Source organism: Macaca nemestrina, chromosome 10, assembly GCF_043159975.1.
Source record: "Macaca nemestrina isolate mMacNem1 chromosome 10, mMacNem.hap1, whole genome shotgun sequence".
In the NCBI taxonomy this organism is placed as follows: Eukaryota; Metazoa; Chordata; class Mammalia; order Primates; family Cercopithecidae; genus Macaca; species Macaca nemestrina.
Genome location: NC_092134.1, coordinates 30,771,436 through 30,793,419, shown reverse-complemented (window position 1 = coordinate 30,793,419; position 21,984 = coordinate 30,771,436). Strand labels below are relative to the sequence as shown.

At 39.0% G+C, this 21,984-nt stretch overlaps 1 protein-coding gene across 4 annotated transcripts in view; it reads right to left on the bottom strand.

Annotated features, from left to right (window-relative positions):
- Positions 1-3,241: 3,241 nt before the first annotated feature.
- The window catches only part of LOC105493817 (insulin like growth factor 1), a 79,999-nt gene continuing 61,256 nt past the window's right edge, over positions 3,242-21,984 (bottom strand). For all 4 annotated transcript variants that reach the window (XM_011761740.3, XM_011761741.3, XM_011761739.3 and 1 more), the window contains one exon: positions 3,242-7,030. In XM_011761740.3, coding sequence (XP_011760042.1) covers positions 7,005-7,030 — 26 coding nt within the window. In that variant the 3' untranslated portion in view covers positions 3,242-7,004. The remainder of the gene's footprint in view (positions 7,031-21,984) is intronic.

Sequence of the window (21,984 nt, the reverse complement as noted above, 5' to 3'; positions counted from 1 at the left end):
ATAAGTCACTGTTGGGTGACAGTGAGGGGATTTTATGTACAACTGCTTTATTGTTAATGCATATATTATACAATTCATACATCTCTTACATAGCTTTTGCAAGTCCTTTGAAACATATTTACTTTTAAATAGAATCTGTAAATTCTATAAGATATCTTCGTTTTTGTGTATGATTAGTTTTATTTTTCTGGGTATGTTTTCATGTTTAATTGTTGCAATGACCTTAATAAAAATGCTATATAACAGTAGAATTCTTAAGGAATGACACATTACACCAACATTATCCAAAAGAACTAATTAATCAAACATGACTAATTTTAATGTAATTACTAAAGAAAGATATACCATTTTATTATGACACTCTAGCCATACATTTTCAAAATATGCTTATTAAACAGTAAATGTAAGATAATGATTCAATTAGTTACATTTTTAGAAGTCATTAGGATTGATATTCCTCTGCCATAAGTGAATTGAGTAATAATTTCAAATACAATCAGAATTAATTTAATAAAAAATATGCTTTTCAACTAAGACAGATATAATGAATGGCCAGTCATTATTTTCTGGTTTCAAAGTAGCAGGGGAAATTAATTCAGTGTCTGTAAGTTTATTTATCACACTTGGCCTATAAGTGTGATAAAAATACATGAGGCAAAATACATGATGTAATCCCAATTCTCATAGTTCATTAACTCTTTTACCAAAAAGAGATCTGACATGGTATTTGGGGCCTTTATGTAAACTGAATATAAGCTGCATGATATTTGAAAGGTTTTGATATTTCGAAGAGACATTTTCATGATACACAGACACAGATAAAAGATGTAAGTAGACAGCTTGAGGTTTCAGAGTCCCTCCTGTGGTGTGTTTAGCAGCGGGTACAAGATAAATATCCAAACAAAATCAGATTAAGGGATTAACGGAAGTGACTTTGCTATGAGTTGGTGAGTGGGGTCAATGGGTGGCTTGAAAGGGATTTTAGAGCTCTGTTTTTATTTTTCCTACTTTACATCAGTGCATTTTGGGCAAAATAAAATGAGTAATGCTTACTTTTAGGCCTTAGTAATATTTAAAAAAAGGCAGATTCTAAGGATTGTGGAAGGTCATGTTTTTGAAAGTGACAGCTAATTCAGCTCAGGTAATTCAACTCAGAGTTTCTCAGGAGAAACTCTATCTCCATCTTAACTCATATTTCAGTTGGGCAGTAACATTTGGTTTTGTGTCCTCTCTTTTTTTTTTTTAATTTTAAAAAAGCTTGGATTTTTTTCCCCTTGAAAGACCCCTATCAAAGATAGTTGAAGAATGAGGAGAGAAGGACCATGTTTACGATCAATGTAATCATACGTTAAGAGGGAACACATGGGCAGGGCGTGGTGGCTCACGCCTGTAATCCCAGCACTTTGGGAGGCTGAGGTGGGCAAATCACAAGGTCAGGAGTTCAAGACCAACCTGGCCAACATGGTGAAACCCCGTCTCTACTAAAAATACAAAAAATTAGCTGGACATGGTGGTGGGTGCCTGTAATCCCAGCTACTCGAGAGGCTAAAGCAGGAGAATCGCTTGAACTCAGGAGACAGAGGTTGCAGTGACCCGAGATCGTGCCACTGCACTCCAGCCTGGGGGACAGTATGAGACTCCATCTCAAAAAAAAAAAAAAAAAAAAAAAAAAAAAGAGGGAACACGTGAAATATATGTTTTCAATGAGGTTCCTTTAATTCTAGAGTTTCAGCTTGGTCAGCCCTCTATAAAATTCTGAGGAAGATACTAAAATAATGACTGGGTTGGGATGGGGGCAGAATAAAGACAGCTTCAAAAATCCCCTGGGCCTCTGTCTTATCTGTGAGAGGTTTCTTTAAAAAACAAAAGCATTGTTCCAGATAGGGATTGATTATTTAAATTGATATCTTTATCCTGTACCATATGCACTTAAAGCTTCTGACAGTCTTCTTTCTTTCTTAAATAGAAATTACACAAAGAAAAGATATCTATGTATCACTTTCTAATACCTAACAGGAAGGTCTTATAAAATATTAAAATAGCAATAAGCAAATATGTACTACAGGATTAAACACTAGCATTGAAAACAAAACAAAATCCAAAACCAAGAATCAACAACATTTTCCTTTTGTTGCTGCCCCCCTACCAGATCTGGACTTTATGATCTTTGCAAGGGAGGGGCATAAAGTTTCACAATTCTTCTAATTTAAAATAAATGATGCCATTGCATAAATCAGATTTATCTATTGAAAATATTGGTGGAAAGCCCATGTGATCTGAATGGAAAGATTCTTTCTTATGAGGAGAGTCAAACAGGTTCTGCTCTAATAAATTAGCACAATCTTTTAAGATTAAAAATAGCAAAACATTTTAAATAGTCTGATTACAGCTTCAACAAGTCAAACATACATTTCTATCTAGCCTATAGTTTTAAAGAGTCTATGTGGGTTTAACTTATTATTCCTCATTCCAATATAAAAAAAGAAGAAAAGAACCAAGTCATTTTGAGTATTAAGAAATTCATAAAGACTGTATAAAGTAAAAAAAACAAAAACAAAAACAAGAAACAAAAAATTCTTCACAGATTGTTAGCCATCTCTTTCAACGATTTCTCATAAATTCTTTCTTTATCAGTAGATAACCCCCATCTCATAAGGAAATACTTTCCAACATTTCCCAAATGAGATCAGTGACTGCTTTTCATGAGAGCTACTGCTCTTTGAGATGTCTGGGTGAAGGGAGAATATCTTCTATAAACCAGTAAATGCCAAAAAATACCGAAGGGGGATTTGGCAGAAGCTATTTTTTTTTTTTTTTACAGGTAAATCTATGTATTTTTTTCTCTTTGTTCTTATTTTCTCCACTTGCTGAGTATCTGTTTTAGAGCAGAGAGCACAAAAATCAATAAGGAACTTACTTATCTTTTAAGTTCTTCTATTTGGCCGTAAGATCTTTTTTCCCACATTTATTCTCCATGCTCTTGATCAACTTCAGAAGATTGGATAATATATTGCTAATTTTGCTAAGTTTGAGAGCCAACAAAACAATGGAGCCTTCTAACTTTAAAAAATTTCCATCTCCTGCCCCTGCACCCCCAAATTCACAATTTGGTGAACAGTACACTACTTGTGAGTGATAAAAAGTTGAAAGGTGGTGGTGGCTAGATAGACCTAATGCTATTTTATTAAGCCATCTATCTATAGAATTGTTGTTTTTATACTTTAAAAAAATATGTCTATGCTTTCTTTTTTTTCTTTTTTTCTTTTTTTTTTTTTTAGTCAAGTACTTTCTTAAAGAAACAATAGCACCACATTGGCATAGCTGGCCAAACAATAAATGGGAAAGCAAAATGTGCTACATCTTTTATTCTAAGCCTTCTCCCAAGTGCATAAAATAGTAACAGAAACCCTGGAGCCATAGAGCATGAGATGGTTTCATCTACACAAAGATTGATGTTCCAAGGACAGGAAGGATTCTCAAGGGAAGACAGGCTTTTGTTTGTTTGTTTTTTAATAAAATTTCCAAGGAAGTGATTTCTTTTCAGTATCCCATTGGATCCTTAGGGTGAGCGTGTGTGTGTGTCTGTGTGTGTGTGTCTGTATCTGCGTCTGTGTCTGTGTATGTAGGGTGGGTGTTGAGAGATTTTCATATCCCTAGAAGAGTGGATTCTGATGCGGCGCTGCATTAACTTTTCAGGGGAACCACCTCATCTTAAAAAGTTCAAATAATACTTTGATACTATTTGGGGAAGAGAGAACAGAAATTTGACCTAAGTATCGAGGATGGTCAATTAAATTGGAAATAAGCCTATGAGTTGAAAGCTCATTCCTACCAATGTTTACCATTCTTTTACAAATATCTTGAAATGGCCTCATTCAAGAATTATAAAGCAATCTAATTCTGAAGCAAAGCTTGTAAAATGTTGGGTTGTGATATTTTGTTTGCTCCTTTCTATGAAATCCGAGTCATTCTGCTGGAGTATATAGTAATCGACTGACTTCCAGGGTTTGCATCAATTTGTCTTCTAGTGTTAATTCATTAAAAAATAAAATAGTGAATTGGTATAATGAGTTATTTTCAATTTATTTATGATCCAGTTGGGGAGGATTATGTGTTGGAAAAAGTTAAGAAAGATAATATGGCAATGCATCTTTCAGCTTTTCTCCTTGGGGGATTTTTGACTGTGGATAGAATTAAGTGAAGGAAATAAGTCATAGACAGTCTCAGAATTATCACATCTAACTATGACAGAAAACACGTAAGTCTGCAGAAGTCTGCCTATAAAGTTTTGTTGAGAGGGAATAATTTTAAAAGGTACACACTGGGGACAAGAAATAAAAAGAAGTGCCATCTTGGGAAGAGGAGTCCAGTATCTTATTCCATAGAACCTGTATGTCTGGAAAACAGGTAGAGGGTAAAAATGATGTATAGTTTCTTTTACATCTGTCCATAGTGATTGGAATATTGCTAAGCATGCTTGAGGTGCTCAATTCAAATAATGTTAGACTGAGAGTTAAAATACTTGTTGACTGAACAGGAGTGCTGGCTCCACTAAATGCGGCCTTCTTTTTGCAGATATTCAGAGATCCAGGGAGTCTTTTTCTTCCTGGCCTCTGATCCTTGAGGTGACCCAGTGGGAGAAAAACTGAAGATGTTCTTTTTGTTTTTCATATAGACTTTCCAAGAATGTAAAATATACAATTTGCATGAAATAATTAAGCCTGGGTACTTTTAACCAAAAAGTCCTAAGGTGAATAAAAAGATCTGAATGTTGGATAACTCATTGTTCTAATGAGAAAATCTTGATCTACATATGGGGATCATTTTCTAGGCTATGATGGACTAGTACACTAACCAGTGGACTTTCTTGATACCAATTTTCAGCTGAATGGATAAAACACATTCACAGAGAGCTAGGGGCTACCCTTCTAAACAGGCATGGGAAATTTCTTGTTTTGATGGAAGTTTTTGCCTTTCAATTGGCAACTCTAGTCAAGCAAGTTTTAACACAATTTTTAAAAAATGTATATACAGCTAAGAATAAGTAAAGTTTTTTAAAGAAGATAACTTTGTGACTTTTTATTAGATATTATTTTAATATTTCAAATTTGGGGTCATTTTCCTTATATTGCCTAGAAAAGAAGGAAGTATCATGTTTTTCAAAATGAATAGAATATTATTTATAGTATTAAACAAGGTTTTACTAGATATATAGTAACTGCATAGAAGAGTCAGTGAGTGCTAACAAATAGAGTAATTAACTCCCCTTTCACTGGTAGAAATCTCTTTGTTTTTCTCCTTTTTTCTTTTCCTTTCTCTCTTTTCACTTATCTTTGTATTCATAAAACCAAATGCAGAATTCAAAATCAAATTGAAAATCACATGCTTCTCACATATTTTAAAAAGTGTTTTAAAAGAGATTGAGCTGTTAGCTTTTAACAACTAGTTAGTTGGCCAGTTATTTGGATAGTTTCACTGACAAGAACTGAGATGTCAGGAGCATTCAATTCACCAATCTCTAGCTATGCTATGAATGGGTTATTTATAGAATTCCTTGCATCTCAGCAACTCAAGCACCCTGATGTTGCACCCTTACAGCAACCCAGGGTAAAAAAAATCTGAATCTTTATCTTTTTAAACCTTATACCACCCCTTTGAGGTAGGTAGATGACATATTGCCCCCATTTTGCAGATGAGGAAACTGAGGCACAGAGAGGTGAAGTGACTTGCCCAAGGTCACACAGTGGTGAGTCCATGACACAGCTGGCAGATGTTTGTTTCTTCAGTGAGAAAAAGAAACCAGGACTGCTAAAATTCCTAGCCTTCTGCTTTTTCCATTCCACAGTTTCCTCTCTGGACTTGCCAGTCCAATTTGCATCAGTGGACTTTTGTGTCTGAAGTTCCTCTTGGAAGGCATAATTATGGGGACTTTGCCTTCTTTCCCAAATGGATGGCGTTTTCAGTACCCTTCCCCTTGTGTCATCTTTGGCTCCAGGCTTCCCCTATTGTTTTGCTTTCACCTATTACCGTTTTGGCCAGACTCTTTCATATAACAAACTACAAAATAGCACCATTATACTAAAAAACAGAGTTTTACATACTGTTTGATATATCCTGTATAATTGATATGCTAAATTTACATAGTGCTCTATATGGAAAAAATAAAAAGAGGAAAGTTACTAATTAGGTTGCACATTAACTCATCATTTGAAGGAACTGTTTTGAGTTGAAGAAACTTTCTATGTTTAAAATATATGCCTGAAAATGATTGGCCTCAAAGTTGCAACTATTTGCATTATTCTTTTTTGTAAGCATGATGTGGAAAAATAAAGCTTTGTGTCTAAAATAAAATGCATCCAACTTATATTTGGTACAGATGCCACAGATGGAATCTTGTGGGTTAGAAATTGGTGTGCTTCTTGACGACTTGCTGCTGCTTTTGAGGAGGCCAAATTCGGCAAATATAAAGGTTATGAAGGGAGGTGGTGGGTATAGACTAACAAGATTATCAGACACTGTAAAACAAACAGCCCGTGTTGTGTAGAAAGAAGTGCAAATAAGGAAACAATTCATAAACCACTTAGACAAGGTTGCTGAATGAATGGCTCCAGCAGCCAAGATTCAGAGAGGAATTTAGTGCAACTGGATCTATACAACACCCATGCATTTGTGGCTCTTGAGAGGCAGGGACTAAGATATATATATATATATATATTTTCTTTTCTATAGAACATTATTGATAAAGGATCAACAGCAATCTACCAACTCCAGGACCATTTTTGCAAGGTGCAAATCACTCCTAAAGACAATGTTGGAATGTTTACTTGTGTATTTCATTGGGGGAAACGCCCATCTTTTAAATGTTATCAAACTTATTTTTTGGTAGGTGTTCCAAAGTTTAACAGGTAACTCGTGCAGAGCAAAGGATCCTGCGGTGGCATGTCACTCTTCACTCCTCAGGAGGGTCTTCCTACATTCTGTAGTTCTTGTTTCCTGCACTCCCTCTACTTGCGTTCTTCAAATGTACTTCCTATAAATAAGGAAGAAAAAGTGACATTAACTCGATGAAGTTTTATGTAACCATCTATTTCTAACACTGGGTTTCAACCTTCCGTATCATACGCCTTACCAGTTGAGCTAATAGAGAGCTTGAACCTTGGTTTTCCTGAGAAGGGCATATATAGGTGGACAGGCCCTTAGTACTTTTGCCAAATCTCACTCAGTGACCTTTATGTACCCCTGGTGGCGTGAATACCACAGGCAGCTTTATAATCACACAAAGATGAGATTTGATTCATCTGCTTCTATCACAGATTCATTGATTAAAAGGAGATCCTGAAAAATCCAGCCCTCTGGCCTCTAGATCCTTTCCTAGGAAGAAAAAAAATCAATCACATTCTGGGTTCATCCTCTGTTGTTTTATTGCAGTTTGTTCTGTTTTAATTTTTGTAAAAAAGAGATATTTATTTTTCATTGTTTTTCTTGTTTTCCTCTAGAGCAAGGCAGAGTTTTAGAAATCGAAGATTAGGAAATCTTATAATTTTAAGTCTGTAAAATCACAGACATACTGGGCTGAGCTCAACTCATAGCTCTTCTATTTTCTAGCTATGTAAACTTGTACGAGTGGCAATCTCTTGTGTTTCAGTTTCTTCATCCATAAACTAGGGTAACAATAATATCTACCTTATAGGATCAAAGATTAAATTATATATATATATATACACACATACATACATACACTCACAACAGACCTGGAACATGGTAAGCACTACATAAGTATTAGCTGCTGTTATTATTATTAACTCATTTTTCCTCTTCTTAGTATTGTCACCTTTATTGGAAAGTAACCGTGCCAAGACTAAAAGTCCTGGGTTCCTAATTTGGTGTTACCATTCACTGATCAACAAGCAATGATGTTATCTTAAGGATATTGAGGTTTTTTTTTCTTGAACAGGGTCTCTCTCTGTTGCCCAGGCTGGAGTGCTGTGGTGCCATCTCAGCTCACTGCAACCTCTGCCTTCCAGGCTTACACAATCCTCCTGCCTCAGCCTCCTGAGTAGCTGCGACCACAGGTACATGCCACCATGCCTTGATAATTTTTTTTTTTTTTTTTTTTGTAGACATGGGGTTTTGCTATATTGCCCAGGCTGGTCTTCAACTAGTGGACTCAGGTGATCCACCCGGCCTTGGTCTCCCAAAGTGCTGGCATTCCAGGCATGAGCCACTATACCCGGCCTGGATATTGAGTTTTGTTTAGAATAGAAGCCCTGTGAGAGCAGAGATGTGTCTGTCTGTTCACTGTTATAGTCCCAGTATCTAGAACAGTGTCCAGGTTATTGCAGGTACTCAATAAATATCTGTAAAATGAGTGAAATGAATGAATGTGTATGAGGGACCCCCTCGTGATGTGCAGAACTAAGTCATTATATTATAATACTTTTCCTGTAGTTATTATTTTATCCTTGAATGTATTTAAATTGCAAAGTATGTAGACAGGAGTTTTGAAATAAAATCAAAGAGGAACTGGCACTTATATGCATAAACCTGAGGTACATCTTTTTTTTTGGTTTTACCTCTAGGCAGAGAGCCCTCTACAGAAGGATGTAACGGATAATTATTGGTATAGAATGAGGTTCATAACCAGAAACAAAAGTTCTCTCCATGATACCGGGAATCTTCAAACTGTTCCTTCTGGCTAAGGTGATGAACACCCACACAGTCATGACATTGTGAGGAGCTAAAGCACATTTGAGATTACTCAGACCTGAGACCTGGAGAAGGTGAGAGGTTTTAATATGAAGGCTGGGGAAAAAGATCAACTGCCACCCCTCGGAAATAATGCCTATTGGCCAAGGTTCACAGGGATCTGGCAGTTTTTCTTACACATGTTTTCCAGTTCTACTTGGAACATTAGAGTTATCACCAAGTCCTTCATGAAAGGTAGTTAGCATTGTATTGATGGTCAACATCTTGTACTGACTGAGTAGAAGTAAGATGGCATTATTGTGTAAAAACATTCAAATAGCTCAGTGACCACTGCAAAAAGGAAAAAAAAGCTGGTAGAAAGAAACTGGGCATTTGCATAGAATAACTTGAAATGCCATCTGTTTTAAATCCTGGCACTTTCCCTCAAATATCACAAAAGACCACTTAAGGTATATTTGTTATGGTGCAAAGCATCTACTGCTAAGCTCCCGGTAAACTTGTGTTTTTCTTTTGTTTTTGTTTTTGTTTTTGTTTTGAGTTGGAGTCTCGCTCTGTTGCCCAGGCTGGAGTGCAATGGTGCGTTCTCAGTTCACTGCAACCTCTGCCCCCTGGGTTCAAGCGATTCTCCTGCCTCAGCCTCCCTAGTAGCTGGGATTACAGGTGCCTGCCACCATGCCCAGTTAATTTTTGTACTTTTTAGTAGAGATGGGGTTTTATCATATTGGCCATGTTGGTCTCAAACTCCTGACCTTGTGTTCCACCTGTTTTGGCCTCCCAAAGTGCTGGGATTACAGGTGTGAGCTAAACTTGTGTTTTTAATCTTACATTGGGTTCTGCTTTCCTTTTTTTTTCTTTTTTTTTTTGAGTTGGAGTCTCACTCTGTCACCCAGGCTGCAGTGCAGTGATGCGATCTAGGCTCACTGTAACCTCTGCCTCCCGGTTCAAGTGATTCTCATGCCTCAGCCTCCCAAGTAGCTGGGATTACAGGTGAGTGCCATCATGCCCAGCTAATTTTTTGTATTTTTAGTAGAGACAGGGTTTTGCCGTGTTGGCCAGGCTGGTCTTGAACTCCTGACCTCAGGTGATCTGCCTGCCTCAGCCTCCTGAAGTGCTGGGATTACAGGTGTAAGCCACCATGACTGGCCGTGTTCTGCTTTCTTATAGGAGTTCTCTAGAAAAATGAGAGAAGGACACATGGGGCCACAGAATAGCATCATTAACGTTCCCAAATTCCTTGAAACGTTTTTGTTCAATTCTCAATCAACACTGTTGATGGTCTGTAGCTCATCAAATCCCCAAAATAGATATTACTAAGGATGCCATCTCTCTGCCTAACTACTAACCAAATTAATTAACAGGCAGAGAAACACACTAATTTGAATTTTACCTTTTGTTTTTCTGTTTAAGAGACATACCAGCTCCAAATAAGAAGATCTTTAAGCATCTGCAATGCCCAAACTTAGAAAATATTCAGGAATGAAATGGGAACAAATTAAAAGAAAGCCTCATAAAGCATTTAATCTCCATTCTTCCTCTCAAGCCAAATTAATCCCAAATTTCTGCAAGAAAACATTAAGGCACCATCTATGCTTTACTCTTTAAATTAGTGGGGGGCTATAGCAAAAAGAATTGAGGTTAGATTGGCCAACCACATACATCTTACTTTTCGTATCCAATAGAGAGATTCTTTTTCTTTTCTCTCAAAGCACAAGGCATAAAGTGTAAAGTCTGAGCAGAGGGATCCCCTGGTCTGTTTCTTCTGGGTCTGTCTCAGCATCACAGCAAAGCCAGGGGCTGAGACTCACTTGAGTGAAGCAGATGCTGTGCCAAGTAGCATGGTTCCCATGCACACACGTGCACGGTGGAGGCCATTCAAACCAGCTGGGTTGTCGTCTGGTTTGCATTTGGCTCTCTTCCCAGGCTGTCACATGTGACTTCTTTGTTGCAGACAATGACAGTGACAAAACAAAAGCACTCAGGCACTTGGTCTCAGTTGCATCTGTTGCTTTGCTCATTGTCTTAACTTAATTATGCTGGCCACCCTTGACAATGGGCGGCAAGTGGAGGCATGTTAGAAGCAGCCGTCATCATCGGAGCTGGCACCCACCTTCGGTGCACTTCTTGAAGGGTTATGAAACTGTCCCACATTCAGTCAAGCAAAAACTTTTCACTTCAACAGCTTGTCCAAGACAAACAAACCAGCTGAAACTGTTTCTAGTATGCAAGTAGACAGATTTTTAAAAGGAAAACAGTAGTGAGTAAATACTGTTTCCTATTGACACCGACGAAGGTAAGACTATTAAGAAAACGTTGATCCTCCAGCTCACTGGGGTTGGTTAAAGATGTTTACCCTTCAGAAGGAAAGGTTAACCAACTCATTAGGAAATAAGTTTGTGGAGGGTTTAATTTGTGATATATATGATTACCCATTATGTACAGACACACATATTTAGGGCGCTAGAAAAGGCCCTGAAGAGGCCATTCACCTTCTCCCATTATCTCTTGGTTCTTATCCTAGCTCCAAGCTTTCCTTTGGAAACCTATCCACAGACTTTTCAGATAAGATCACTGTGCCAAGTGTGGTGGCTCACACCTGTAATCCCAGCACTTTGGGAGGCTGAGATGGGCAGATCACTTGAGGTCAGGAGTTCGAGACCAGCCTGGCCAACATGGTGAAACCCCGTCTCTCCTAAAAATACAAAAAATTAGCCTGGTGTGATGGCGTGTGCCTGTAGCTTCAGCTACTAGGGAGGCTGAGGCAGGAGAATTGCTTGAATCCGGGAGGCGGAGGTTGCAGTGAGCTGAGATTGTGACACTGCATTCCAGCCTTGGCGACAGAGTGAAACTCTGTCTCCAAAAAAAAAAGATCACTGAGGACTAATAACAGTGGCAATAATAATAATGTTGCTTAACATTTGCAGAGGCTTTACAGTTTACAATATAATATCACTGAATCCTGACAATCACCATGTGAGGTGATGTGGTGTTATTCCTGTCAGTCCCATGTACAAGCTGAGGCTCGCTAAGATTTAGTAATATGCTTGAGGTCACAGAGGAACAAACTGATAGACCAAGGGCTAAGATAATAACAGTTCCCATTACTTGAACATTTGTTATGTGCTGGGGATTGTGGTATGTACGTAAATTACATATATTTTCTTTTTTCCTATAGTTCTCTCAGGGATAAGTACTACTGTCTTGACTGTTTTATCTTTAAGGAATCTGAAACCTAGGGTAAACAACTTGCCTAATTTCTTATGATGGAGATGTAATAGTGGTTGGAATTTGGACCTATTCCTTCTGATTCTGGAGCTCACCAGTTAACCACTCTGCTAAACTGCCTCCCCAAGAGGTAAAAAATATCTAGTGCTTTCAAGTCCAGATCTCTTTCCAATAGCAATAGTTGATAATATCATGAGCTGCCCCTGCTCCCAGATGGGGGAAGATGCTGGTTTAGAGGGCAAGGCCATGCCATGGGACAGAAGACTCAACGAGGAGGGGGAGTATTACCACAAGCTGGGACCCATTTGTAATGGTATTTATAGAAGTCTAGGAGCACAGTATTCAATTAGCAAAAGCAAACTCCCTGGATATTATAACCCCTTTTTTCTTCCCCACCCCACCCGCCGCCCCCCACCTGCCCCCCAGCTATCTTTATGAGATTTTGCCTGACAGATAGAATCTAAACGGATAAAAATAGGCTCTTTAAACTTCAGGGAGGAAGCAGTGATGTTTTCAGTAGACTATGTTTCCATCTCCACCCACTCCAAACAAGTTAAGTATTGTATGACATGAAGTCTAGGAAAAGCCTGGCACTCTATAAAAAATACTGGGAAAATTCTGTCCAGCATGGAATATCAGCAGCTTATTGTACAGCATAAAGTACTAACTCAGCATTGACCTTCTTCCAAAAAGGGCTAAATGAGAAGAAAAGAGCAGTGGATGATTGGGAAGCGGGCTCAGATATCAGCCCTTTACCTGTTGAAAGGGACGTGCTATAGCAATTTTGCTGGCTTGGCCTGGGGACATGTGAAATGGTGGAGGATGATTTAGATGTCTCAGTATTAACTTTGATATCTCTGCTTCAGGGAATCACAGTTCAAATTCCAGGAGAGTTGGATCAGTCTTTCCTCTCTGGCAGCCAGGTAAAGCAAGGGTCATGCGATCTACTCAGCACTTTGGGATATGACTTTAAAACCAAAGAACAAGGTGCACATTTTGAGAAACCTGTACTCCTCATTTATGTGGCTGCTTCTTTAACAGAGTAAGGGACATGTACTTACTGGACACAGTTTTGGTCAGCCCAGCGTCACGTTTTTTTCTGGAAACCTCACCCCACTTTTTATGTGGTTGTGGAAATTCCCCCACCCCCTGCCACTACAACGCTCTTCTTTGGCTCTAGTGGATTGGACCGGGGCAGGCCCCTCCCAAGAGCCAGTGACCAAGCGTGGTGGGGACATCGAGGCAGACCTATTTCTGAGAGAAATTTGTTGGGCAACTTTATTGCCCAACTTTAGCTCAAAAACTCTGTGATGACTTTACTGAACTTTCCTTAGACCATAGACCCACCTAAAATGTTTCCAACCAATCTGCTCTCCCTCTCTTCTTCCCTTGGGCTCAGGCTTGCCTTGCAATCTGATGGCTTTGCCTATCCTCCCCTATTTCGGTTCACACATTAATTCCCCCTAATAAAACTCCTATTCATTTAACACCTTCTCATCTTCTGTTCCTTGGAGGACCTCGTCTTACGCATCTGGTTTGAATCCTAGCTCTCCCCCACAGTAGTTGTGTGACCTTTGATAATCACTACATTGTGCTGTCCTCAATTTCCTCTTCTGTAAAATGAAAGGGTGGGGTAAGAGCACCTACCTCAGAGTGGTGTTGTAACTGGATGTAATAACCCTCAGTCATTTACCTGGCATGGGGTAAAAGTTGGGTGCAGGAGGGTCTACTGTTTAGAAAAAACTTGAACCTAATTGTTAGCACCATCAGTCTGTTCTGGCTTGTGTGCTGTAAGAGCCCTCTCTGCATCTACGTTTGTTCAAGCATTGATGTTCTGTAGGGTAAATTTTGCATGTTTGTCTCTCCACTAAAACATCAGTTCCCTGAGAGCAGGTAGAATATTTCCTTCACTTCTATATCCTCCCCAGACCCAAGCAAAGTGCTTGAGCAAAGTGGCAAACCAGGAAATGCTCATTAAATGGATGCAAATTTCCTGCAGGAATGATGGAATGGAGTCAGGTCAACAGCAAATGTTGCATGGCTGCTTACTTTTCCTCCTGTGGTATTCTCTACAAGGACAAATGCATGGAACCCCCTTGCATCTCATACAAGTGACAGGTTGTATATGGTAAATATCAACTAAGAAATGCAGGAGAGAGTGCAGTGCTTGATTAACACACTGTGGTCTATCTCGGGTTTGTATTCTGCTCGACCACTTGTTAGCCCAAGACGTTGGTGAGACACTTAGCCATACTCAGCCTGAGATTTCCTATCTATACAATAGTGATAATTGTGGTACTCACTCTGCAAGCTTCATGTGAAGATTAAATGAGGTGATTCCCTATAATCCTTGCCACAGGGCAAGTACCTAATCAATATCAGCTATTATGATCTTTTAAATTTACTTTTTAATTGTTACTATTGTCAAAGCAGTTTCCATGCTAGAGTGCTGCCCTCTCTCCTGCTGAATGTGGGGAAACAGTAGCTACCTCCTTAGTTTCCAGAGCTCCCTTGAGTGCTGGGAGAGTGGACTTACGGCTCTGTTTTCTAGTGACTGGGGCATTCCTAGGAATCCTCAGGAGTCAAAGGACTTTATTCCAAGATTATCTTGACTTAGCAACTTTCTTACTCTTTAAAGACTACCACCTGACTCTATTTCAAATATTTCTGCCTGTGATTTAAAAAATCTCTATCAAAATGGTTTAAAAGCCTGGGGAACAAAGAAACCAAAATGCCAAGGGTAGTTTCCCTTGCTGACAAGCGGTGTTTATGTTGCCTTTAATAGTCATGAAGGATGTTGTAAAATACTTCAGGATCAGGGCTCCCCAGACTGTTGATTTCATGGGCAGCTTGTGTAGTTAGCTGTTTGTTTGTGTTACATTTTTAAATTTAAAAAATGTTTAAGCTTAGTATCTTTCGCAGAGGGAGTTGATTTTGGAATTGTTGAAAGGTTCAAATGTGGTATTTTAAAAAGTGAAACACCAGATTCTAGCGATTCTGCTGATATATGTTAAAGATTCAGCACATTTGTACCTAAAAACTGGATTTGGTTATTCTTTTTCTCTTAAGCCTCCGAAATGTCGTTGTTTCATCTGACATACAATTTAGGCTAGAGTTACTTAAACTGGTGTATGCAGTAACTCCTATTACAGTGTCCTTGGGAGATGTGAGGCCTAGGGTTTTTACTTTTTGGTGTCATTTCAAAGCAATAGTGATGAGTTCACAGGGTTAGGAGGAAAGGGTGTTGCCCTCTTTCACTCATTCCTTGTGTGTGTGACAAATCTGGGCAGAACATTCGAATGCTGTGTTCTGAATTTTCCTCCTCACTGACTTGAGAGAAATTCTGGAAGTTTGGAAGCCTCTCTTGAACTTTTAGGATGAACAAAATAACACTGTGACAAGTTAAATTGATTTGCATCTGTTTGAGGTTGACGGCAGCCTTCAGCATAGAAAAGTAAACATGCAGAGTGCCAGCCAGTGCTATTCCAAGGCAGAGAATACCTCAATAACATTTTATGCATGCATACAGTTTTAAAAAAATCAGAATTGTGGCATTGTGCCAAAAGCACCTCTACCTTCATTATTATTTATAGAGAGACAAATCAGAGCATTCAGTAGTGACCTAGGTAAAACAATACTGACAAAGTAACAGTAATTATACTATGCATTTATTGATTCATTCATATTTTTTATTCCTTCTAGTCTTCCAGTGCCTCATGAGCTAGTCAAGCATGGCACATACTTGCACCACGACATAAACATTGCATACCCTCAACTCTACAATTGTCAGCTGATTGAGAACCTTACTCAACCCTCAACTTGCCATGGTCTTGCCCCTAATCCTTTGGAACTTTTGTCTTGCTATAATTGTGAACTAAAGCTGTGAAAATAGCACATCATATTTTCACAGATGGCAGGGCTAGTTGGTCTTCAATTACTTAACCTCTTGGTGCTGGCAAGACAGAAAACCCCAAGTGAATGTTTATACATTGTACAGAGAATTTTGTAGAAACTTTTGCCATGGATCCCAGCTTGGAAGCTTGGACCGTTTGGCTGGTTTCGGTTTGATGTAAAATTTCTTGGTCTTTCGCTAGTAACTTTGGAGTTATTTTATGAGACAAGAGTTGCCATCACACTCAGCTTTTCATAGATCTTGCTCTTAACATTTTATCTTCATATGGACATTTTGACCATGTCAGTTAGAGAAGCCCAGGAGGACAAGGTAATCCATTGCCATCTTTTTTCCAGAGTGATCACAACAGATGCCTACTCAAATAAATGAATGTTCCTTTATCTGACCTGATGGGCATGAAGGCATATGACAGACTGAATAGAGGAAGTTAGAGACTAATGGTTCAGACATGGGAAAGTGGTGTTTAATGGGTTTTGTCAATAACCCCAGTCCCTAATAGAAGAAGGGGCAGGGGATGATAGAAGGAAGATTGGCTGGATGCATTGACCTTCGGTTGTAATGGGTCAATAATTAGACCTAGAAGTTTCTCAAGTTGCAGATTGGTTCTATGGGAAAGTTACTGCGATCTATAGATAGGGATCTACAGAATCCTTCTGTGTATATTAGATGGAAAGTGGTCGAAGTCCCTGGATCCTTGAAAGATACCATAAAAAGAAAACCAACTTCTTTCCACCCCCCCAATAATGCCCCTTTATTTCCTGAATAATTTTTAATTTAGGATGAGAAACAGGCTTTTGAGAAGACAAAGGAATCCTGCAGTTTTTACTGAATGATGATTAGTTTTTACATAGGAATTTACCTTCACTGAAAGAAAAGCCAGGAAACTGTTCTCACTTATAGTTTTGGAAAGTATTTCCCCCCGAGCTCCCTAATGGGTGCAACAATGCTAGAACACAAAGGTGCACACAGACACACACACGTGCGGGCACAGACACACACACACACGAAGAGGAGAATAGTCCCCTTCCCCTCAAAACTGTTTGCTATAGTTTATTACAGATTCTAAATTGCTGCCAAGGACATTTAGAATTAAAATCAGTTTGATGCACCTTTAGCATTCTTATTTCTAACCATCATACTACCACTTTTTAAAAAGTTAGCTTCTTGACCCTGGTTCTTAAAACTATAACCATACTAATTAATAAAATAAAGATGGGAATTTCCAAAATGTTTTCTAGCTCCTGTTACTTATCTAACAATAGGCAATGAGAGTTATAATTGAGTTCCTGGTATGGTAAGAACTTTTTTAGGGGCTCTCTGGAAAAATCAGACATGGACTCATAAACCTCTTGTCCCTTGTCTCTCATCATTTCCCTGCTGTTCTCAATCTCCATTTCTCTCTTCTGGAATTTAAACATAAGTTTATATTTTTAAATAATCTCTTTTGGTCACTGGATGAAAATGGGATGGCACTAAAGGCATTAAGGAGTCCCATTAAAGAAGGACCCTCAAATATGTGGGCATCAGGGAAAAGTTCTGATTCTAGTTAGGCCTTTGGGGATGATGGAAAAGCTGATTTTCACCTCGCAGGTCTGGAAGTTTAGTGGACCTGGAGAATTTTTGCTAACCTCAGCTACTCCCTCTTTAAAAATTGACCTGTCTTGCTTAGGCCAAAGGAATCAGTAACTGGGCTTTAAATACTGAGGTGAGCATACAAACTGGGTATTTCAAATCTCATAAAAAGGGATTTGGATTCTGCTTCATCTAAAACTATTAATCTTTTCATTGCTCCTGAAGGCTTCCCCTTTAACTAGAGACTATCAATGTTGCCCTTGGATTAAAAGTCAACTCTGTGTTATCTAGTGAATATTGCAAAAAAGCCCTACTCTTTTCCTATGGGCAAGTAAAAAGAATAGACCTCATCTTCCCCAGTGGATGTTAATGGACTTGAGACATTGCAGAATTTATTACCTAAGAAAACAATGTTTCTTTTTAGTGGGAGGGAGGTCTTCAAGGGATGGAGGTGAGAGAAGGGGAATTACTCTTTGGGAGCTCATTTATTTGCCTCCTTTTCCACCCTTACATTCAAACAGTGCACACATTAGAAGCTGTGTGAGGTTTTGTTTGTTTTCAAGAGATGTTTGAAGAAAGATAAAATGCTTGTGAAAGGCACTGGATTGGCAGCCCTAGAAACGAAAGTGCCCCGGAAGCTGTGTGAGCCTGGAAATATCCTGCATTTCTATTTATTTTGGCAATTTTACTTAAAACTACCAAGAACTGGAGTTCATTCTACAATTAAATTTTCCCAAGGCACCATGAAATGAAAACACATATTACATTTAATTTTAACTAGTTGAGAAAAATGATGGTTTTCCGAAAGTTCATTATATGACCCGGAAACAGAAGCAATGGCTCTCACTTGGGACAGCCAAGCTACCCATTTAAGTTGGAATTATTCATAGAACCAGGGGTTCTCTGGGTTGGAATGTTTCTTAGGTCATTGAGTTCTCTTATTCTCCTACCACATGCTTGAAACTCTACTACCACATCATGGAAAAGGGTTGGCAAGCTTGGGCTTGAAGGTTTTGGTGACACAAGACTGGCTTCTACTTCAGGAGACCAACTTCTTTTTCACATAGCTCCAATTTTCAGAGGTAAGTAAAATAATGTTAACTAAAACTTTAATAATGCTTACTATGGGCTAGATGCCTTTTTAAGCACTATAATATGTTTTTGAATATACACCTCCCACTCCTTGCACAGACACACACATGCACACTCTACACTCACACACATACACACACACACAATCTCAATAAACCCTCACAACTATATAAGGTAAATTCAGTTGTTACCCCTATTTAACAGATAAGGAAACTGAGGCACACATAAGTTACATGATTTGCCCAAAGCTACAACACAAGTAAGAGCCAAGATTTGAACCCAGGTAATCTGAATCTACATTTTGTACTCTTAATGACTATATTTTATTATTTTTTTTGAGACAGAGTCTTACTCTGTCACCCAAGCTGGCATGCAGTGGCAGGATCTTGGCTCACTGCAACCTCTGCCTCCCAGGTTCAAGCAATTCTCATGCCTCAGCCTCCTGAGTAGCTAGGATTACAGGCGCGTGCCACCACACCCAGTTAATTTTTTTGTATTTTTAGTAGAGATGGAGTTTTGCTATGTTGCCCAGGCTAGTCTTGAACTCCTGAGCTCAGGCAATCTGCCTGCCTTGGCCTCCCAAAGTGCTAGGATTACAGACATGAGCCACTGTACCAAGCCTTAAAGACTATATTTTAGCATCTCCAATGCTTATAACTCTTGTTCATGCCTAGTACAGAGGTTTGCACATTGTAGTTGCTCAATAAAAAAATATTTTTCACCAATTTTATTTCAGGATGATTATTCCATATACATTCCAATTAGTTTTACACACAATTATCAATTTGCCCTAGGAAACAGTTGAAGTTGAAACACTGGAATTTTAAATGATTATTAATATTCTGCCTACTTCAAAGAAACATTAAGAGGAGTAACAGGTATATAACATTCACTATGAAATTCTTAGCCAGTTGCCACCTGTAGCAGTAGGTCCTTAAACAATTTCAATTTGGCCAGAGAAGGAAATTTCAAACATGCAAGACTTGTATAAACATAGCTCCTATGCCTTTCCTTTTTTACTCTGTACTTGCCTCACTGTCTTATGCAGGAGAATAAGGAATCATTTCATCTCAGCAGTGCCACTTGTTTTCATGGTATGTCTTTCTACCACTATTCATCAGCCTATGTCACTCATTTGTCCCACCCATCCACCCATCAGTCCATCCATCCATCCATCCATCCAGGCAACATTACATGCCATGTATCACTAGACGCTTGGGTATTGACACTAGAAAGAAGGTAATGGAAAGATAATAATAGATTCTTTCTGTTTTCTTTGTTCATATTATTCAGTAATCACATGTAGGCATTCAAGATAATTGCTTTAGAGTTGATAAAACTCACTCCGAAAAGAACTGTCTTGTAGCACGTAGTTTGCTAGTTAAGCATTCTTTAACTAGAAAGTCTTTTCATTCTTCCTTCCCTCCTTTCCTTCCTTCCTTCCTTCCTTCCTTCCTTCCTTCCTTCCTTCCTTCCTTCCTTCCTTCCTTCCTTCCGTCCCTCCCACCCTCCCTCCCTCCTTCCTTCCTTCCCACCCTCCCTCCTTCCTTCCTTCCTTCCTTTTCCTCTCTCTCTTTGCCTTTGCTTTAGTTCTTCTTGAATAAAGTTTATGATTGGGTATAATTATAGTTTGTTCAAACCTTTCCACAGGACATGAATTCTTAGTTATTCAATGGAACTGTGGTCCCTTGAAGAGCCATCTGTGTTTATATGCTACTCTAAGGTGATGGTTATAGTAGGAATTGGCCTCTGCCTGCAGCTGGTCCCAAAGCATGGATGTCTTAGCTGGAGAACTTAACATCTCCTAAAGAAGGTGACTGGCCACTTGGGCTAAGGCACCAGCCTGGCTTCTCTCTGCTCTGATAAGCCAGGATCTACTTTGCAACCACAGCAGCAGTGGTTTGGCTCCCATGAGGGGCTTCGGCATGCTTTCAGTTCAACCTTTTCCTCCTGGATTAAGCCTTGAGCATGTCCATCATATTTAAGTAATCCTGGATTTTAGTGAACCACTAAAAAGGGTGATCCTGGAATAAAAAGCATGGCAGGGGCATGGAGGACCAGGCAGAAAGGAGGTTCCTTTATACCATGACATCTTCAAAATAGACTACCTGGATGAAATGCTTCACTTCTGGGTTAGTCATATTCTTACCCCAAAGTGTCATCATTTGTTTGCTTGAGAACTTCTGTCTTATACCCTTTCTCAGCTCTTCTAATTCGCAACTTGGAGGATGGCGAGACTTTTTGCTTTATTATCTATGAAGACCCCAATCCTACCGATTAAACCAAGGGATCTGAAGGAGAAGATCTCTAAAATCTGAATTCTGTGATTCTATTTAACTTGTCTTCACTCTCAGGGAAATCCAGCACTCTTGCTCTCATTCACTCCTTTTCTTCTGGTGGAAAAATATTAAATTAGTAATGACTTTACACAGCATTTCTGCCCTCTCTTTTCCTTCTGGAATTCTTTCTTAGTTGACCCACTTTGATTATGTGCTGTTGTCTGCTGGCCAGAAGAAGAGCAGCTTAGAACCCAAGCACATCGTTACCCACTTCAGGATCTCAGTGTCCTAGTCTTCAAGATAAGGTGATTGAACCAAATGATTTCTGAGGCCTCTTCCAGATCTAACATAGTATGTTCCCGGGGTTCTCATGGAGCAGAGACTCAGGATTTCAGATATAAAAATAGATCTGTGGTGGGGTGGTGGAGGGGAGTGTTTTCTAGGAGCTGTAATCAAAATGCAGTGGTTATCGTCAGACATCAGAAGTCTTCTGTCACTGGCCGAATTGTGTCCAAATTCATGTGTTGAAGTCCTAACTCCCAGTACGTCAAAATATGACTGTATTTGGAGACAGAATCTTTACAGAGATAATTAAGTTAAAATGAGGTCAGTGGGGTGGGCCCAAATCCAATCTGGCTGGTGTCCTTTCACACAGAGGACATTTAGACACAGAGATATGTATGGAGGGAAGATGAAGTAAAGACATAGGGGGAGAAGAAGGAGGCCACCTACAAACCAAGGGGAGGAGCCCATGACAGAGCCTTCTCTAAGGCTCTTGCAAGTGCTGAGACTTTGATTTTCAACTTTCAACTCCCAGAACAATGAAAAAATCCATTTCTGTGGTTTAAACTACCCAGCCTATGATACTTTGTTATGGCAGCCCTAGCAAACTTATACATCTTTTATATCTGATTCCAAAGTGCAAAAAAGATGAAGAAAAGTGCAGTGACCTCTTCTCAAAAGTTACCTCACAGGGTTTTAGGCAATACCAGATGCCCTTTGGCCTAAACCCTGGACTTGACTAAGAAATATAGCCTCCAATGACGTTGCGGGAAAAGGGAATCTGGGAACTTCTATGACACAATTCAGTCTTGCTGAGCATTTGGGGCTAATATTTAACTCTGAACATATATTGACATAGGCAATTCTTCCATAACAGATTCATACAAAATTTAAAAATGCATATAGAAGCCTTAATTT